At 48.3% G+C, this 18,411-nt stretch overlaps 1 protein-coding gene across 5 annotated transcripts in view; it reads right to left on the reverse strand.

The window, feature by feature from the left end:
• Positions 1-18,411, reverse strand: part of LOC123771037 (uncharacterized) — a 48,676-nt gene that overhangs the window by 23,174 nt on the left and 7,091 nt on the right. For all 5 annotated transcript variants that reach the window (XM_045763905.2, XM_045763831.2, XM_045763674.2 and 2 more), the window contains exons 4-6: positions 15,418-15,677; positions 11,728-11,944; positions 4,654-4,775 (exon numbers count right to left, since the gene is read on the reverse strand). In XM_045763905.2, coding sequence (XP_045619861.2) covers positions 4,654-4,775; positions 11,728-11,944; positions 15,418-15,677 — 599 coding nt within the window. The remainder of the gene's footprint in view (positions 1-4,653; positions 4,776-11,727; positions 11,945-15,417; positions 15,678-18,411) is intronic.

Consider the following 18,411-nt stretch of genomic DNA (forward strand, 5'->3'; position numbering starts at 1 on the left):
TGGAGTTCAGACCTACCAGGGACCATGAGCCAGAACCTGGCCCCTTCAGAGTTTTCAGGGAGCAATGGCCCTGAAAAAAACTCTTGTGGTTGGGGGTTTTCCTTATCTGCCATCGACCGAGGTTAGGCACCCAGAAAGGTAGGCATAACGAAACAAACCCCACATGGTAAGAAACTAACAACAAAAACCGAACAGAGAGGTAAAACTCCCTTCAATCCCAAGGAAACAAGCAAACAATCAAACATAACACACTACTGCCGCGCTGTAGTGTGTTCGGTTTTAAATTTAAATATCCAGTAATGCCTTACTGAGAAATTTAAATATCCAGTAATGCCTTACTGAGAAATTTAAATATCCAGTAATGCCTTACTGAGCACTAGAACAAGAACATGAGACCTAGAAATAAGTCTGAGAGGGATACTTTCATCAGGCACAACAGTGAAAATATTGTTACAAAATGGACAATAGTACCATACCTGATACTTTGAATAGGAACACCAATTTATCAGAGTGATAGATTTTAATTATGCATAACCATTATATGGTTACATACGCAAAATAAAGCAAAATAATAATATGTTCGTAATTACAGTAGTTTATTTTTTTAACTAATTACACCATTTTTTTGCTTTTTCTGTTTGTTTGGGTCTGGGCCCTGGGGTTTGGGCTCAGTGTCTCTGTCTGTTTATGCTTGCTCCTACACCTTGTGTCCCTAGGTTTTTGGTCCGTGTTGGCCGTTTCACTGGGGGGGGGGGATTCTGTCTGGGTGCTGTGCTTAGCCCGTCCTGTGGTGCATTTCCGCCGGCAAATGTGGTGGTTTGGGCTCCCCCGGGTTCGATTCCGGGTTCCTTTGGGTTCTTTGATTTCGTTCCGGAGGTTTCTTCCTCTTGGGCCCCCTTTGGGGGGTTCAGGAGACTTTTAGTTACCTCGTGTGTGACCCGGTTCTGCCTTCTGGGGTTCTGGGGTCTTCCTGGCTTGCAGGCTGCTCTTTTTGCATCTTGACACGTATTGTGGTCGTACCGGGGCCTTGGTTTTTGTTGTCGAGGCTAGCCTTTTGGTGCGGTTTTGTGCGGTCTATCCTCGCGCCCGTGATGTTCGGACGTTTGCAGCTTTGGCTGCTGTGTTTGGTAACATGTCTTGGGCTCATATTCGAGCACAAGGATTTTGGAGGGCACACAGGGTCCTGGCCGCCCGTTTTTTGGTGTGTGTGTATGCTCCAGGGCGTTCTTGTGTTGCTTTGGGTCACAGGTTGCAGCCTGTTGTCTCGACTTCGCGTTGAGGAATTTGTGGCGGCCGCCTTTCGGGTCTGTCCCTCTCTTTTCCTTCTCTTTGGGTATGAAGCTCCAGGGAGCTATAGGGGCTCTTCTCAGAAAACCAGCGTTGAATGTAATGAAACGCCATTTTCTGGGTGAGCCCTAGAGGCTTCCTGGCAACCCTCCCTTCCACCGGTCGGTTGTTTTTTTGCTTTGGTTGAGGCTTAGCTTCCGAACTGGAGTACTATGCAGCTAGTGTGGTGAGGTCCGGCCCCCCCCCCTCCCAGCTCGGAAAGAACCAAATCCCTGGCTAGTAAGCAAGCAGACTGGCTGGGAGCCCAAACCAGCCAGTTGTCGAGGTAGGCCAACACGCGAACACCTAAGAGATGCAAACGGGCCACCACGACCCACGTAAGACGCGTGAACACGCGAGGTGCCAGGTTCAACCCGAACGGGAGACAACGAAAGCGGTAACTCAGATGCCCCACAACAAAACCGAGCCAGTCCCGGAACCTCGGATGAATCGGGACATGCCAATAAGTGTCTTGGAGGTCCAGGGACACCATCCAAGCACCCGGCTCCAAGAGGAGCCAAACCTGAGACAGCGTAGTCATCCGAAAGGAGAGGTAATGAATCCAGGGGTTCAGACGGGACAAGTCCAGAATGAACCGCAGGTCCGTGCAGTCCCGTTTTGGGACCAGAAACAGACGGGAAACCCATCTGAGGGACGACGTCGTTTCGACGACGCCCAAGCGAACCCACTCCAAGATGACCTGACAGAGCGCAGGAGAAGAAACTTGCACTGCCCAAACAAGGGGCAGTCCGCTAGCCAGGAAGACTCCGGAACCTTGTAACGAAGCCAGAAAGGGAACGAAGTCCCAAACCTGAACTCGGATGGATCCATTTCCGAGGCATAATCCGGGTCACGCAGGAGGTAAGCTTCAAGGGCCGCCCGCACCACACCAGGTTGGATGCAATAAGCCGAAAACCTCCAGAAAGACGGAAACGACGCACCCGGGTGAACACGTAACCGAACCCGGGGAGGGACCAACACCAAATCCAACACGTATGCAGAGGGGTTAAAAGAAAAACCCCACACCTTGTAACAACAAGCCCAGTTTAGAAGGAAGAAAAACCCAGGCAGGGTCCAGCAGGGCCCAAGGCCCCCCAAGTCAGCACCACCTCAGCCTCGAGGTCCTTCACAGTAGGACCCGGGGCCGAGTCCTCTTCCCAAGCACCGACCCCACAAGACAAGAACGGAGCAGTCATAGAAGCCAGAAGAAAGGGGGCCCACTGGTCAGACCCAGAAGCTTCGGCCGGGAGACAAGACTTGAATGCCTCTGCCCCCCCCCCCCTTCCCCGAAGGGGAAGGACGAGGAGGAGCGAACTGAACCAGGATCGAAGCGACCCCCACCCCCAAGTCCGGGTCTCGAAAAGCAAAGCGGGGACAGCCCCGGGGCATCCGGGTGAGCAACCAACCGAGCGTGTTGCAACAGATGAAACCTAGCTTGCAACACATGCGCCGCCTGGACCCGAATAGAATCATCAGAGGATTGGGTAAATGGAGTCACAAGCAAGCAGCAACACTCACAGGACTCAGGGTCAAAAGTATCACCAACCCAACAGGCAGCGTGGCAGAGGCAAAAACAATGAGAGTCACCCTGAGACAATGGGACCGAGCAACCCTCAAACTCGCACACAGCGAGCGGGGACTCCGGGGTCACATCCATTGGACCCACGCGCCCCCTAGGGGATTCCCAAGGTCCTGAGCATTTACTTTAAGAGGACTCGCGCTCAGGTAGTCCCAGGCAGGGTGCTGCTAACTGGCGCCCAAAACTACCAAGCGAACTTCTATAGCTGTACCCCAGGGACGTGTACACTCACAGGGACCTAGCAGGGTGCCACTGAGAACCGTGGAAGGGCAAACACCAGTGGAATAATAGGGCAGAACCCCCACCAGGCAAAAAAAAAAAAAAAAAAAAAAACACCGCAAGAGGACAGCGAACCCCAAGGAACAGAGCCGGCCACTATATCGGGAATACAAAGCTGTGCAGCACCCTGCACCCCTACCAGTGCAAACTGCCTCTTACCTGCAGGTAACAAGGGAGAACAGAACACCCAAGAGCCCAATAGGCAGCTGAAAAACCGAATGGTAGAACGGACCAGCAGAGGCAGATCCCGAGGAGCCTGTGGAAGGTGGCCCCAAGGGCAGTACTTACAGGGCACCTAGGGAAGGCAGCACTAGGCGCATGCAGCCCGAGTACTGAAGATAACGCCTGGCTCTCGCACCCACAAAAACAAACACCACACACGAAGCACAGTGCTGTAGCGACACTGGAGCCAGAGCACACGACCTTCGCCTATAGCATCAGCCTCAAGAACTGAGGTGTGGGTAGCCAGCGTGAAGGGTCGGGGGCTCCCCTTTCCCCCTCCCGGGGAGGGGGGAGCTGCGCAGACAGCGGCGCGGCGACGTGTGACGTCACACTAGTTTGCTTGTTTTTTGTTCGGAAGTTCTATCCACTAGTTCGGCTTTTGGTAGCAATTTTAACCAGAATACGGGTTTGTTTTGAGGAGCTTACCTTTCTGGGTGCCTGTTCCAGTCGATGGCAGACATAGAATGCTTCCAACCACACGGGGGTTTCTATAGACCATTGCTCCCCTTGCCTCTCTGAGGGGGCCCGGTTCTGGCTGTGGTCCCCGGTAGGCCTAAAAACTCCATACACATGACTGATGCCAAAGTCTGACATTAGCATATCAGCCTGGGAAAGCTCCGGGGAGCCGATGCAGCTCCCCCCCAGAAAGGATAATGCAAAAACAAACAAATATCTAAGTCTTTTCTGTAGAAGTTGAACAGTGGCTTCCAGTAGCAATCTGCACCGATATAGCTCCACATGCAAGTCTTATCGGCTCTTGTGAGTCCTTTAATAGCCTACCGGAGACCCTGAGTCCAAAACCTGGCCCTCTTCAGAGGCACAGGGAGCAGGGAATTCATGATCCCCCTCACGAAAATGATGCAAAGCAAAACAGACCACTACAAGGTTCAAATAAAGTAAAGAAACAATGCAGCAAGCATTCCACCCAGTAGTTAAGCATACCTATCCTAGTAACAGCTAGTACAAATGGTGACTCAAAAGGGATTCAAGATATATGGTATGTCTTTTTTTATAGTAATAAAAATACAGCAAGATTCATTACTGTACAGTTGAGTAATCTATTCCATTACACAAATGGTTCCTGAATGCATTTCTGATTGCAATAAATCCCTCACTGCAACAAATCAGAGTTGGTCTCATATAATTATCTGAATTGAGGAATTGAGATTACATTGTATATTATTTTTATCTGTCCTTTCCCTACCTCCATTCCCCCCCTACACACACAAGATAGAAAAATAACTGACCTCTAATTTTGGCCTGTGGTAATGGGACACAATGCACATGATAATGACAAACACGAGCATGATGGCCAGCAACACTGCCACGAACACCCACCACCCACTCCAACCGCTCAATTTAGAGAGGTCTGAAAATAATTACAGTACTAGTACTATTATGATAACTAACATATCACCACATGATATAATGAAATGTAATAACATTTTACACTATATGTACTGTATCGAATCCATATTTATACACAGGTGAGAAGATATACACAGTACAGGAATATTTATACAATTACTAATAAATATCAATGTACTAGGCTCTCTTAATCAGTGGAGAGGTATACAGAGCATCTCCTCTGAGGCATTCAACATTATTGTACAATCCCTGAAACTTCCATGCGAACTGTTGCTCCGCCCATTAACATTACTATAGCAATCTGCCCTCTCGGCGCATGCCAGTACATAAACGCTCCACACCAACTGCACTGACCACTGCACTAAAGAACACCCTGTCAATGACACTGCAGTTGTGTGATGGTTTCCTGTCACACTTGCATTTCAAAGTCAAGCTTGTGTGACTGCAATTTCACAAGCCTTATAGGAGCTTAGGAAGATATACCTTTGGGAGGCAGCAGAATATCTAATTAAAAAATAAATAAGTAAATAAGGTAAACTATACTATCCCCTATGGAGCAATGCTTAAAAGTACAAAATGAGAACAAATTAATATGCTACTCAACCTACTACATGAAGATGATAATATAAGTAAGTAATTATCAAAAGAAGGCACCAAACCGGGAAGGCTATGTAGCACCATCAAATGTGCGAGATAATCAGAGGGCACTAAATATCACCAAGGATGCCAACAGGAGAACAGAAACGCAAAAGGCAAACGATATCAAAAGTATCCGAGTCACCAAGAATACTACCGAGAGACAAGTGACCGCGGGGGATGGTCAGAAAACAAGACACACGCTCGTCCTGGAAGTCAGGACATTCAACAAGGATATGCACAACCGTAAGAGGGACAATGCAACTTGGACAATAAGGAGCAGGGCGGTGCTCCATCAAGTGACCATGAGTTAAGCGAGTATGGCCAATATGCAACCTCGCCAGAGCCGTTTTCCATCGCCGGTTATGGTGGTAGGAGGACGGCCACGAGGACACACAATTCTTAAGAGTACACAGTTTGTTTCCAGTAACAGATGACCAATAAGCCTGCCAACGGGTAAGGATGGAGGAATGGATAATCGGGTAAAAGTCGGAATAAGGAATACTTTTACGCGAGATGGGACAAGAGCGGACAGCTTCCCTGGCGGCAGCATCCGCACACTCATTTAAAAAGACACCAATATGGCTGGGAACCCAACAAAACTCAACCGACTTAAATTTACTGTGAACAAGAAACAGCCAATGCTGGATCTCGACAACTACTGGATGAACCAGATTAAAGGACTCGAGAGCCATGAGGGCACTACGAGAGTCAACAACAACTACAAAGGAAGATTGACAACGAGAAAGCAGGAGACAAAGAGCATAGGGAATAGCATAAAGTTCCGCTGTGAAGATGCTAGTCTCTGGAGGTAAGCGACACATATAAGTGCAATCAGGAAAAACAACAGAGTAGCCAACACCATCCGCAAACTTAGACCCATCGGTGAAGATGAAAACGGAGCATGAGTGAGAAGTAAAGTGCTCAAGGAAAAGGCGTTTTAGAACTATAGGAGGGGTAAATGCTTTAGTGATGCGGGTTAAGGATGTACAAAACTGCGGTAGGAGGACTCTCCACGGGGGCAAAGAAGGAACAACACGAGTAGAAATATTAGAAATACGAACTGAAAGAGAATCCTGTAAGCGAGATAACCGGACAGAAAGAGGGAGGTGGTGAAGAGGAACAGGAAGCACAGGAGGGGTAAGAGTTAAAGCACGACAGAGGCGAGAGGAAGGATGTTGCAAGGACCGCGCAAGATACCGAAGACAGTAGTGATCACAGCGGTCCTGGAGAGATAGAAAGCCAGTGTCAACATACAAGCCGAGGATGGGAGTCGAACGAAAGGCACCAGAACGAGGCGCAACCCAGTATGGTGCAAAGCATCAAGACAGCGAAGAGTAGAAGGAGAAGCAGACGAGTAAGCAGGGCAACCATAATCGAGTTTAGACAGGACAAAAGAGGAATGTAAAGCGAGTAGTGTGTGCCTATCCGCTCCCCAAGAAGTATGGGACAATACCCGAAGGAGGGTAAGGGCCTTTGAGCATTCAAAGGCCCTTAAACACGGAGGTACGAGATATGGGGAGACCAAGACAAACAAGTGTCAAAAATCAACCCCAAAAGCTTAGCGGAATCCTTGTACACAATGGGGTGACCATAAAGCGACAAAGAAGGACGAAGAACGACACGCTTCCGAGTAAAAGTCATAGCACAAGTCTTAGATGTAGAGATCCTGAAGCCATGATAGGTGGCCCAAGACGACACGGCATCAATCGCAGGTTGAAGCCAAAGGGTTTTTGGCTTCAACCAAATGGAAAACAATGGAGGTTTTCGCAGCAAAAGCAGTACGAATATAGACCTCCAAGTTCAACAGGACATCTGTTGTGCTGCGGCACTTGCGGAAACCAAATTGAGAAGGGACGAGGTGGTGATGGTGTTCTAAGAACCACATCAGACAAACGTTAACCATACGTTCAAAGAGTTTGCAGACACAACTTGTGAGGGCAATAGGGCAAAAGTCCTTAGGGGATGTTCCCAGAGACCCTGGTTTGCGAACAGGGAGGACAACGGCACCAAGCCAGTCCTCGGGAAGTGACGACGACTCCCAGATCCGTTTATACAGACTCAGTAAATACTGAGACGTGCATGGAGGGAGATGGCGAAGCATCTCATAATGAATGCCATCAGAGTCTGCTGCCGTAGAACTGCAGAGGGCCAGAGCAGACTGAAGTTCAGAGAGAGAGAAAGGATCGTTATAGGGAAGGCAAAGATGAGTATAGAAATCCAAAGGACAAGATTCAAGGCCAGGTTTATGAAGAAGGAAAGATTGGGGAAGATGAAAACCAGAGCTAACAGAAGAAACATGGGAACCCAGTTCAGTAGCAACCTGCAACGGGTCCGCCACAAGAGTACAACGGAGGTGAAGGACCGGTGAGACATCGGGAACAAACTTACCCGCTATCTTGCGGATACGCTTCCAAATCTGCGGCAAAGGACTGTCAGACGTAATGGTGGAGACATAAGACGCCTAACATTCACGTTTAGCTGTACGGATGGCCCTATGGGCCACCGCACTCGCCTTCCGAAATAAAAGAAAAGAATCAGCCGTCTGCCGGCGGCGGTGTCTCTTCCAGGCTGCACACTTACAGCGGACAGCCTGAGCACAGTCTGTATTCCACCAGGGAACGCACTTCCGTGGGCCCCGAGAGGAAGAGCGAAGAATAGAGAGGAGGGCAGCGTTGAAGACGGTGTCATGAGAAAGGAGGAGAGAGCGAGGGAGAAGCAGAAGGGAGAGGTCAGAGAGAGCAGCACTGAGAGTAAATAGGTTCCAGTCTACCTTAGCAAACTGCCACCTAGGGAAGGTGAGGGGAGGGTGAAAAGAGAAAAAGGTAACAAGGATGGGGAAATGGTCACTGCCATGGAGGTCATCAAGAACCTGCCACATGAAATCTAAGTAAAGAGAAGATGAGCAAAGAAAAAGATCAAGATAGGAAAGGGTGCGAGTTCGAGAGTCCAAATGCATAGACTCACCAAAATTCAGAAGAGACAGGGAAGAAGAGAGGATGAACGGTTCAAGAAGGCGACCCCGGGTGTTCATCAGAACATCACCCCAAAGGGAATGATGACAATTGAAATTACCTAGCAGGAGCACAGGCTCCGGCAAGGAGTCCAGGAGGTGTTTCAGATCGGAAAGAGAAAGAGGGACACTCGGGGGGAGATAAATGGAACAAACAGTGTACCATTTCCTCACAAAGATACGAGCAGCAGAACAATGGAGAGGAGAAGGAAAAAGTAAGGGGACAAAGGGAACATCAGAGCAAATCAAGAAAGCAGAAGAGTTAGAAGCCCCAGCAACAGCTGGGGGGAGGGGGGAGAGAAAGGAATAGCCACGAAAGCGACCAGGACGAGCACCAAGCATCAGCTCCTGGAGACAGACACAAAGGGGCGAAAACCGCGAAATCAAAAGCTGGAGTTCAAGGAAATTGGCGAAATAACCTTGAACATTCCATTGAAGAATAGACACCGATAAGAAGAGGAAGGACAGCAACAGAGTGCAACGAAGAAACAAAGGCAAAAAGGGAACACAGCACATTAAAGAAGCGCAGGATCAGGGTCAGCAAAGTCAGGGTTAGGGGGCATGGGTAAACTGAGTAAAGAAAGAGGGAAGGTAGCTAGAGGACCGACTAGGGGCGGAGGAGTAGGATCCGGAGGAGGAAGGGGGGGGGGGGATACCCGAGGGTCAAGGACAGCAGCAAGAGGGGCAGAAACCAGGAGATGCACCTCCCTCAGCAAGGGCACCAACCGAGAGGGAAGCGGGGGGCCAAAGAGACCTTCATAGCAGGAACAGGGGGTGTAACCACCGAAACGGGAGGGGACGGAGCGAAAGAGTCAGAAGTAGGGGGCAAGGAAGAAAGCGAAGCCTTTTCCTCCTCCCGCCGGGGAGGAGGAAGGAGAGGAGCCAGGCTTACGCTTCTGACTCAAAGAGACAGGTGTCCCAGCAACTACATACTGGGGAATGGATTCCAGCGTTTCAACAGAAGCTGAACAAGAACATACACGACGGCCGTTGGGAAAGCGATGGACATCAGCCCGTACTGACAGGAGGCATGGAGAGCCAATAGACGAAGGAGGAGGATGGGAAGGAGGATCGGAGGAAGACGAGGAAGAAGACACAGGAGGCATGACAGACCGGGCAGAAAGAAGGGGAACCCCAGACAGAGGACCAGGAGGGGGACCCTTCGGGACAGTACTCAAAGGAACAGAGGAGGTGGGTGTATCAGGGTCCAAGGCCCAGAAACGGTTTTGAGTCTGAGGAAGGTGGGAAGGACGAGGAGAGGAAGAGCGCAACACGCAAGCATAAGAGACGCTAGCATAAGGTGGGAGTCGGCAAACCTGGCGCCTTGCCTTAGGAAAAGATAAACGCTCCCGGTGCTTCAAGTTGAGGATGGCTGCCTCAAGCTTGTATTGTATACACGCACGGGAGAAGGTAGAGTGGGTCTCACAGCAATTGAGGCAGCGAGCCTGGGGAGAAGTGCACTCCGACTTAGAGTGACCTTCGCCCCCACACAAAAGGACAGAGATAGACAGTTCCAGAGCAGCAAAGAGCACTATGCCCAAACCTCCAGCACTTATTACAGAGCTGAGGAGAGGGAATGGACTCCTGGACAGAGCACCTGGCACCAACAGGAATGACAGAGGGCAGAAGGGTCCGACCATCAAAGGTAATCTTCACAACCTGAAGGGGCTGACGGCGACGACCACGAGGGGGACGAGTAAACGTGTCTACCTGGAGGACAGAATGGCCTTGGGCGTCGAGGATATGCCGAATATCATCGTGGCAGTCCTGCAGATTCCGAACACGGGTTGCAACATGGGGCAGGAGGAGAATAGTGCCAACACTGGCCTTCAACAGAGCGTTCTTTGAGACCCGATCAGGGGTTTCGCCAAGGCAGGATAAGGCAGCCAAGTGGGAATCTGCATCCTGAGAAGGAGCAGTAACGACACATGTACCGAGATGAGTGGGGTTGAAGGTAACAGAGGCATCTATGGAATCAACAAGATGCCTATGGAGGGAGAAATCGTCAGGAGGCGTAGAATCAAGAAGGAGGAGATCAAAGTATTTGGCCCATGAAGCGGGACCAAACAAGGCCTGATACGCATCAGTACGGGAAGGAATCGAGCGTGTGCGGCCGTGGCGCAGACGGAGTTGAGAACCCCCAGAGAAAGAGGGGTTAAAAGGCACAGTAGTCACAACGAGAGACTGAGCCGCGCCTGGGGACGAAGTGGTCACCACTGGGGGCTTGTGGCTCGACCCAACCACAGAGGGAGGGAGGGGAGCCAAGGGAAGAAGTCAGGAGGGTCAGAGGAGGAGAAAGGTCGGGGCCCAACGCAGCAGGGGCTACAGAGCCCGGTCTTCCAATACAGTCCGACTCGGGGGCTTGGTCGCCCACCCCACGAGCCTGAGAGGGGACAAGAGGAACATTCAAAGACAAAGACAAAAAGAGACATTTTCATTCACAAATGTGCCCCCATACCCATCATGGAGCCACAATTAGAGGCAGGGCACCCAACAAGAGGCTATCACCGATCATGCCAGGGCCCCCTAGGGGTGCGTCGTGATTATTCGCCCCACAAACGCCATCTTAAGAACCGTCAGTCCGTCGAGATCGGGTTCAGCGACGAAAGGGGGATTGAGAATAAAAGGTTTCCCTCGCTCGAGACATTGGGTACTACAGTTCTACGAGTGCAAGAGTATGCCTTCTCAAACATCTGGGCGTCAAAACAAAAGAAGGCCAAAAGAATGATCAAAACAGGCACAAGGTCAGCAGGAAATGACAACGAGAAAGGAGAAGAAGGGGGGAGAAAAACGAAACAAAAGGAAAAGGAAAAGGCGTCCAGCAAAATTTGTGAGGACAGCAGCAGGAGTACAAGGGTACAAAAGGACAGGGGACCACCCCTAAGAGCATCACACTCCGGCAGCCGCCCACCAAACCCCTCCACGGCAACAACGAGCTGGACAGGGAGGGGGATGATAATATAAGCCAAGCTCCATGAGAACAAATTAATAACAAGCAGAGCTTAGGTTATTGAGCTTAGCTTAAGGAGCTTAGCTTATCATCTTCATGCAGTAATTTGAGTAGCTTATTAATTTGTTCTCATTTTGTACTTTTAAGTATTGCTCCATAGGGGATAGTATGGTTTACCTTATTTAAATATTTATTTTTGAATTAGATATTCTGCTGCCCCCAAAGGTATGTCTTCCTGAGCTCCTAGAAGGCTTAGCTCTAATATCTTCATGCAATAATTATTAATGTATATTCAAAGAAGCGGAACTTTTTGGTTAATAAAAATCATCTGTACAAGTATACCACTAACTGCACCTGAGTTGTTGGAATCAGTTGACGGTGGGGTGGAATCAGCTGATGGTGGTCTGGTCAAAGTCTTAAGTTCTGGGGAAACATCATGTTGAGGCTGAGCTACAATGTTGGATGCAGCAATATGCTGCAAGAGAAAAAATGGATTCTGGTCCAGGCTGTCCATCACCAGGAAGACTGGTCTTGACTGTAGTGGTAGTGTTGCCAACACCCCAGAATCACTCTGGCAAAGAGTAATCATAAAATTGTAATAAGCTTAAGCAATTCTCCCCCAATTTAAAAGATCTTTCTTATACAGCATTAACAACTGCTGTCATCCAATTTTTTAATTGTTCCTTAAAATATAACTGAAATAAAGTGCACATTTTTAATTACTAATTAATTTCAATTACCAATTAAGTAAAATACACAATTTCAATTACTGTTCCCCTTCTACTCTCTGAAATTTCTCTGATAAATAAACACATTGATTCAACCAGTCGCAAAGAAAGGCAGCCTTTTCCATTCCTTTTATTAATCAATTTTTGTCAACACTGGGCACTCAAACTGTAAACTGGCATGATATATCTGAAGCTTACTATCATTCACTGAAGGATATCCTCATAGTCTAACTAAAGTTTACTTATGTAGGACAGAAGACATACAGTAATTCACATTCCATGTACAACAAACCATCCTGTGAATTTAATTTGCTCTTGACTTTTATTCAATAACCTCTCATATAGGCTCTGATAGTAGGACAGTGATGCTTGCCTAAGCACTTGTTAATAAAAATCATATGTTGAATGGTGGAGCAATCAATACTCTGACAAGCTAATCCTTAGTGCAGGTCGGCCGAGCGGACAGCACGCTGGACTTGTGATCCTGTGGTCCTGGGTTCGATCCCAGGTGCCGGCGAGAAACAATGGGCAGAGTTTCTTTCACCCTATGCCCCTGTTACCTAGCAATAAAATAGGTACCTGGGTATTAGTCAGCTGTCACGGGCTGCTTCCTGGGGGTGGAGGCCTGGTCGAGGACCGGGCCGCGGGGACACTAAAAAGCCCCGAAATCATCTCAAGATAACCTCAAGAAGATAGTGAGCTGCACCAGTCTTCCAAGACCTGCCCCTGCTTACCAACAGCCAGGATCTCAACTTGGCTCTGCAAGTCAGTGGAGCTTGAGGTTCGGATATCAACCCAAGAAGAAATAGCCTTAGTGCAAAAAACATGCAACTGCTTCAAGAAAATTAGTTTTCCAAAGGTAACAAAACAAATGACCATTTCCACAGGATAAATACCCTAACTGTGATGTGTCCGAATGTCACTAGATGACTCCAAGTCACCTGAGACTCTAGCAAACCCACCCACCCATGATCCAATAGAACCAAACACATCCACCCCCATAGGGAAGAAGAGAACAGGGCAAGAACTGAGAGCAACCGAGGATCCCACCTGAAAATTATGCGCATTACATTCAATAATTGATTTCTAGGAAGGCCCCTTCAGTAGCTCCCCAAAGATAACTCACAACATTACCTCAGCAGAGGAAGGCTGCATTTCTGAGAAGACAGAAGATATGGGCCAGGAGCCAAGGGACACCTGCAGAATGTCAAATGCCAAAATAAAGCAAGCATGGCGAGGCTGAGGAGTAACCCAGTCAGAGCCAAAGTACAAAACCCAGACAGACCACCTATAAGATGCTCTGACTATAAACATTAGTAAAGCAGTCAGGAATGTAGAGCTCAGGACCACGAGCCCTGTAAACAGATAACCAGTCCTGAGGACCAGAAAATCCCATCCATGATCACAGTCAAAAAATCAGCATTGAATGTAATGAAATGCCATTTTCTGGGCGAGACCCGGAGGCTCCCCGGAGCTATCCGGGCTGATATGAATGTATTAGACCGTGTCAAGTCAAGCGAATGGAGTTCTTAGGCCTACCGGGGACTACAAGCCAAAACCTTGTACCCCTCAGAGAAGCACGAGGAGCAATGGCCTATAGAAACCCCCATGTGGTTGGAAGCATTCTATGTTTGCCATCAACCGGGTCAGGCACCCAGAAAGGTAGGTGCCTCAAAACAATCCCAATTTGGTTAGAAAACTGCTACTGAAAGCCGAACTGTTGAACAGAACTCCCCACTAAAATCGAGCAAACAAGCATGATGTCACAACCTTCACAACCTGCTGTCTGTGCAGCTCCTCCCTCCCCGGGAGGGGGAGGGGGAAGAGGGAGCTTCAGACATCCCATGCTAGCTATCCACCCCCAGTTCAGAGGCTGGATGTCAAAGACTGCAAAAATCACTGATCAGAGGAAGGGAGGGTTGCCAGAGAGCCTCCCGATCTCACCCATAAAATGGTGTTTCATTACATTTAATGCTGGTTTTCTGGGGGGAGCCCCTTCGGCTCCTCAGAGCTACTTAACCAAAGATAAAAACAAGAGGGACTTATCTGGGAGGCGGTCGCCACTCACTCCTCAACTCGAAGTCGAGACAAGTGGCTGCAACTGCCGACCCAATGCGACACATGCCCGACTAGGGGCCAGGAACATTGACTAGATTGCGAGCAGCCAGGACCCTGTTTGACCTCCAAAAACCCCATGCCCAAATTTCAGCCCAAGACATGTTACCAAAGATGGCAGACACTGCAGCAAACTTACGAACGTCATGGGCCCGAGGATAGACTGCAGACTGGCTGGACCGAATAATCCTGCGGATGACCTGGGAGACCCGAACCTTAGAACAGGAAAGAAGGGAACTAGTTTAACCCAAATCTCGTCCCTGACCACCAAGGCCATGGCATGCAGGTAACAGCAAAGAGTCTCAACCAAGCACGACTGCCAGGTCTCACATCAGTCACAAAACTGGGGGTGGATAGGCTCCCCCTTCCCCCTCCCAGGGAGGGGGGTAGCTGCGCAGACAGCTATACAGTGACGGTTGTGACGTCATGTTTGTTTGCTCGTTTTTAGTTTGGGGAGTTCTGCTCAACAGTTCGGCTTTCAGTAGCAATTTTTTTAACTAGATAGGGTTGTTTGGAGCACCTACCTTTCTGGGTGTCTGACCCGGCCGATGGCAGACACAGAATGCTTCCAACCACATGGGGGTTTCTATAGGCCATTGCTCCTCGCGCCTCTCTGAGGGGGCCAGGTTCTGGCTCGTGGTCCCCCGGTTAGGCAAGAACTCCATTCGCATTGACTGATGCCATGGGCTAATACATTCATATCAGCCAGGATAGCTCCAGGGAGTCGAAGGGGGCTCCCCACAGAAAATTATAAAATAAAAGAAGAAAAGAAAAAGCAATAAGACATCTGGTGAACAGAGCCGCCGACCAGAGGAAGAAGAGGAGGAGGAGGAGGCACTGGCACAAATCTGCACCAAAGGCCTCAAATACCAATTGGGAACACTAAGTGCCCAATGCAGTTTCAGCAATTACAAGGTTATGTACCACCACATAGGATGTGATGTGTGCCACCAAGTACCCAATGGAGTTTCAACAATTACAAAGTACTGTACCACATCATAGGATGTGATGTGCGCCACCAGTTGAACATTATATGTACAATGTTATGTACAATGCCGGGGTTAAACTATGTACTAATATTTTTGAATAATATTACTATAATTATTTCTATTACAGATATTTTATTATTATTATTATTATTATTATTATTATTATTATTATTAATCAAATGCAAATAATGTCAGGAAAGAGAATACTGTACCTCTATTTTGCATATTAAACCACCATTGCTATGGTACAGATAGCGAATAAACAGTTGATGTTTAATGTAAGGTGGGAGTGGGTTGCGGGTGGTGGTGGAAATGGTGTGGTTTTCCCAGCCCAGGATGAGGGTCTTTCCCTCCAGGGTGAGGCTGGGCAGGATGTGCTGGTGATTGGAGTACACAGTCACATTCTCACCAACCAAGTTCTCCCCTAATGGAATAACTTCCCTCCTTCCCATTATATGCCACAACATTCTTCCTGCAATATTAGAAATTAAACAAATGCTGTTTATACAGAAATGTAACATGAAAATTTAGTTTCGAATAACAATAGTATCTTTGCATTTTGCTTATGGTACTCTTTATATCAATAAAAGATTAAAAGTTTGTATCAAGAAACATTTAACTAATATTTTTACACATTTCTGTAAATTTGTATAATGGTTAAACGACGTGCAAACAACCAGCATTGAATGTAATGAAATGCCCCTTTCTGGGCAAGGCTCAGTGACTCCCTGAAGATAACTAACGAAGAAGAAAAAAAGAAGAAAAACATGGGACTCACCAAGAAGGAGAGGTACCAGCTACAAAGTCTTAAGAGGACTTTGTTACCAGGTCTGGAAGCCCAGCCTAGAGTAACAGAAGCCCAAATGGGACCAGGAACAATGATGCCATACCAAGCTTGTCAAAACACTGTTAGATCTCCAAAATTTCTGATCCTAAATACAGTTTCAGCCCCAAGACAATAGTGAAGACTGTGGCCAAACCGTGACCTTATTAACAATGTCAGTCCAAGAGCACACTGCGAGGAAGGGGAGGAGGCTGGCTAGCTTTAATGACACTGTGGATGATCTGGAATAAACACGCTGTAGAACAGGGAATGAAGGGAACTGGATTGATAAACAGTACATCCACTGAAGCAGAACAGATGGTACACCAGAAGTGACGAATCACTGCAACTGGACACAACAAAAGGTATATTCCCAGCTGGACTAACCAAACATCAAACACCATAGAACCCCTCCAGCCATCTCCATCTCCACCAAAAAAGAGGAAGAAGGCTGTTGGTGAAGAACCTCCCACAAGGGTTGAAAGAACAAAACCCACTCCAGAAAAGTGCATGGCAACTGGAGGCCAGACCAACAAATACAATGCCTTAAGAAAAATATCCCAGACAGGTGGGGCAACTAGGAACAGAGGCCAAGAAACATCAGCACTTATCGAGAGACCAATACAGCTCAGTGGGAGCATGAGGTACTGAAGTAAAAGACAACTTAAAATAATATGTGAAACAGCACCAAGGATCGATTGTATTGTATCGATGCCAAATGCAGAGAAAAGAGAAAAAGGTGAAAAAAGTGCCAGGACACTAACAAATCATTATAACCAGTGCATTATACAAATGGTGGTAAACTTGCGACAGTAACTTCATATGTGGAGAATGGCATGTGAGAACAAATCAGCACAGTATGTCAACAGGCCAATCTGCTGAAAGAGGCAGAGCCATGGAATACATCACTCCATCAGCGTTCACTCATTCCGAGACTTACTCGCATCTGGAACGTGTTCCCTCAACAGGTTGATACACAGGATATCAGGTCAACTGTTCACATGAAGACTCTGGCACACAGTTGGCTACAGGCTCATCCTAATCCTTATATGATTGTTACTTGATGTTTTTTAATGAATACAGGCTATTCCTTTTGAAGCATATAATAACAGGCTCATGATATAAATGGGCCTCTAGGAGTAGGTTTCAATTTAGCTTCCATAAGTTCAATATATGATAGTTCCCTATGTGTTAGTTTCAAAGTATACTCTCATGAAATAAATGAGTTTCTAGGTGTAGGCTTCAGATGAGCTGAGATAGGATAACAGCTCTTGCTTATAGCTTCACTAGGTACGTCATTAGACATCCCTTATGAATCCTAGTCTTAGTTAAAAAAAAAAAAAAAAAAAAAAAAAAAGAGAGAAAGAGAAAGAGAGAGAGAGAGAGAGAGAGAGAGAGAGAGAGAGAGAGAGAGAGAGAGAGAGAGAGAGAGAGAGAGCGAGCGAGAGAGCGAGCGAGCGAGCGAGAGAGCGAGAGAGAGAGAGAGAGAGAGAGAGAGAGAGAGAGCGAGCGAGAGAGAGAGCGAGCGAGAGAGAGAGCGAGCGAGAGAGAGAGCGAGCGAGAGAGAGAGCGAGCGAGAGAGAGAGCGAGCGAGAGAGAGAGCGAGCGAGAGAGAGAGCGAGCGAGAGAGAGAGCGAGCGAGAGAGAGAGCAAGCGAGAGAGAGAGCGAGCGAGAGAGAGAGCGAGCAAGAGAGAGAGCGAGCAAGAGAGAGAGCGAGCAAGAGGGAGAGCGAGCAAGAGGGAGAGCGAGCAAGAGGGAGAGCGAGCAAGAGAGAGAGCGAGCAAGAGAGAGAGCGAGCAAGAGGGAGAGCGAGCAAGAGGGAGAGCGAGCAAGAGGGAGAGCGAGCAAGAGAGAGAGCGAGCAAGAGAGAGAGCGAGCAAGAGAGAGAGCGAGCAAGAGAGAGAGCGAGCAAGAGGGAGAGCGAGCAAGAGGGAGAGCGAGCAAGAGGGAGAGCGAGCAAGAGGGAGAGCGAGCAAGAGGGAGAGCGAGCAAGAGAAAGAGCGAGCAAGAGAAAGAGCGAGCAAGAGAAAGAGCGAGCAAGAGAAAGAGCGAGCAAGAGAGAGAGAGCGAGCAAGAGAAAGAGCGAGCAAGAGAAAGAGCGAGCAAGAGAAAGAGCGAGCAAGAGAGAGAGAGCGAGCAAGAGAAAGAGCGAGCAAGAGAAAGAGCGAGCAAGAGAAAGAGCGAGCAAGAGAAAGAGCGAGCAAGAGAGAGAGAGCGAGCAAGAGAAAGAGCGAGCAAGAGAAAGAGCGAGCAAGAGAAAGAGCGAGCAAGAGAAAGAGCGAGCAAGAGAAAGAGCGAGCAAGAGAAAGAGCGAGCAAGAGAAAGAGCGAGCAAGAGAAAGAGCGAGCAAGAGAAAGAGCGAGCAAGAGAGAGAGAGCGAGC

This window comes from Procambarus clarkii, chromosome 1 (genome assembly GCF_040958095.1).
Source record: "Procambarus clarkii isolate CNS0578487 chromosome 1, FALCON_Pclarkii_2.0, whole genome shotgun sequence".
Taxonomy (NCBI): domain Eukaryota; kingdom Metazoa; phylum Arthropoda; class Malacostraca; order Decapoda; family Cambaridae; genus Procambarus; species Procambarus clarkii.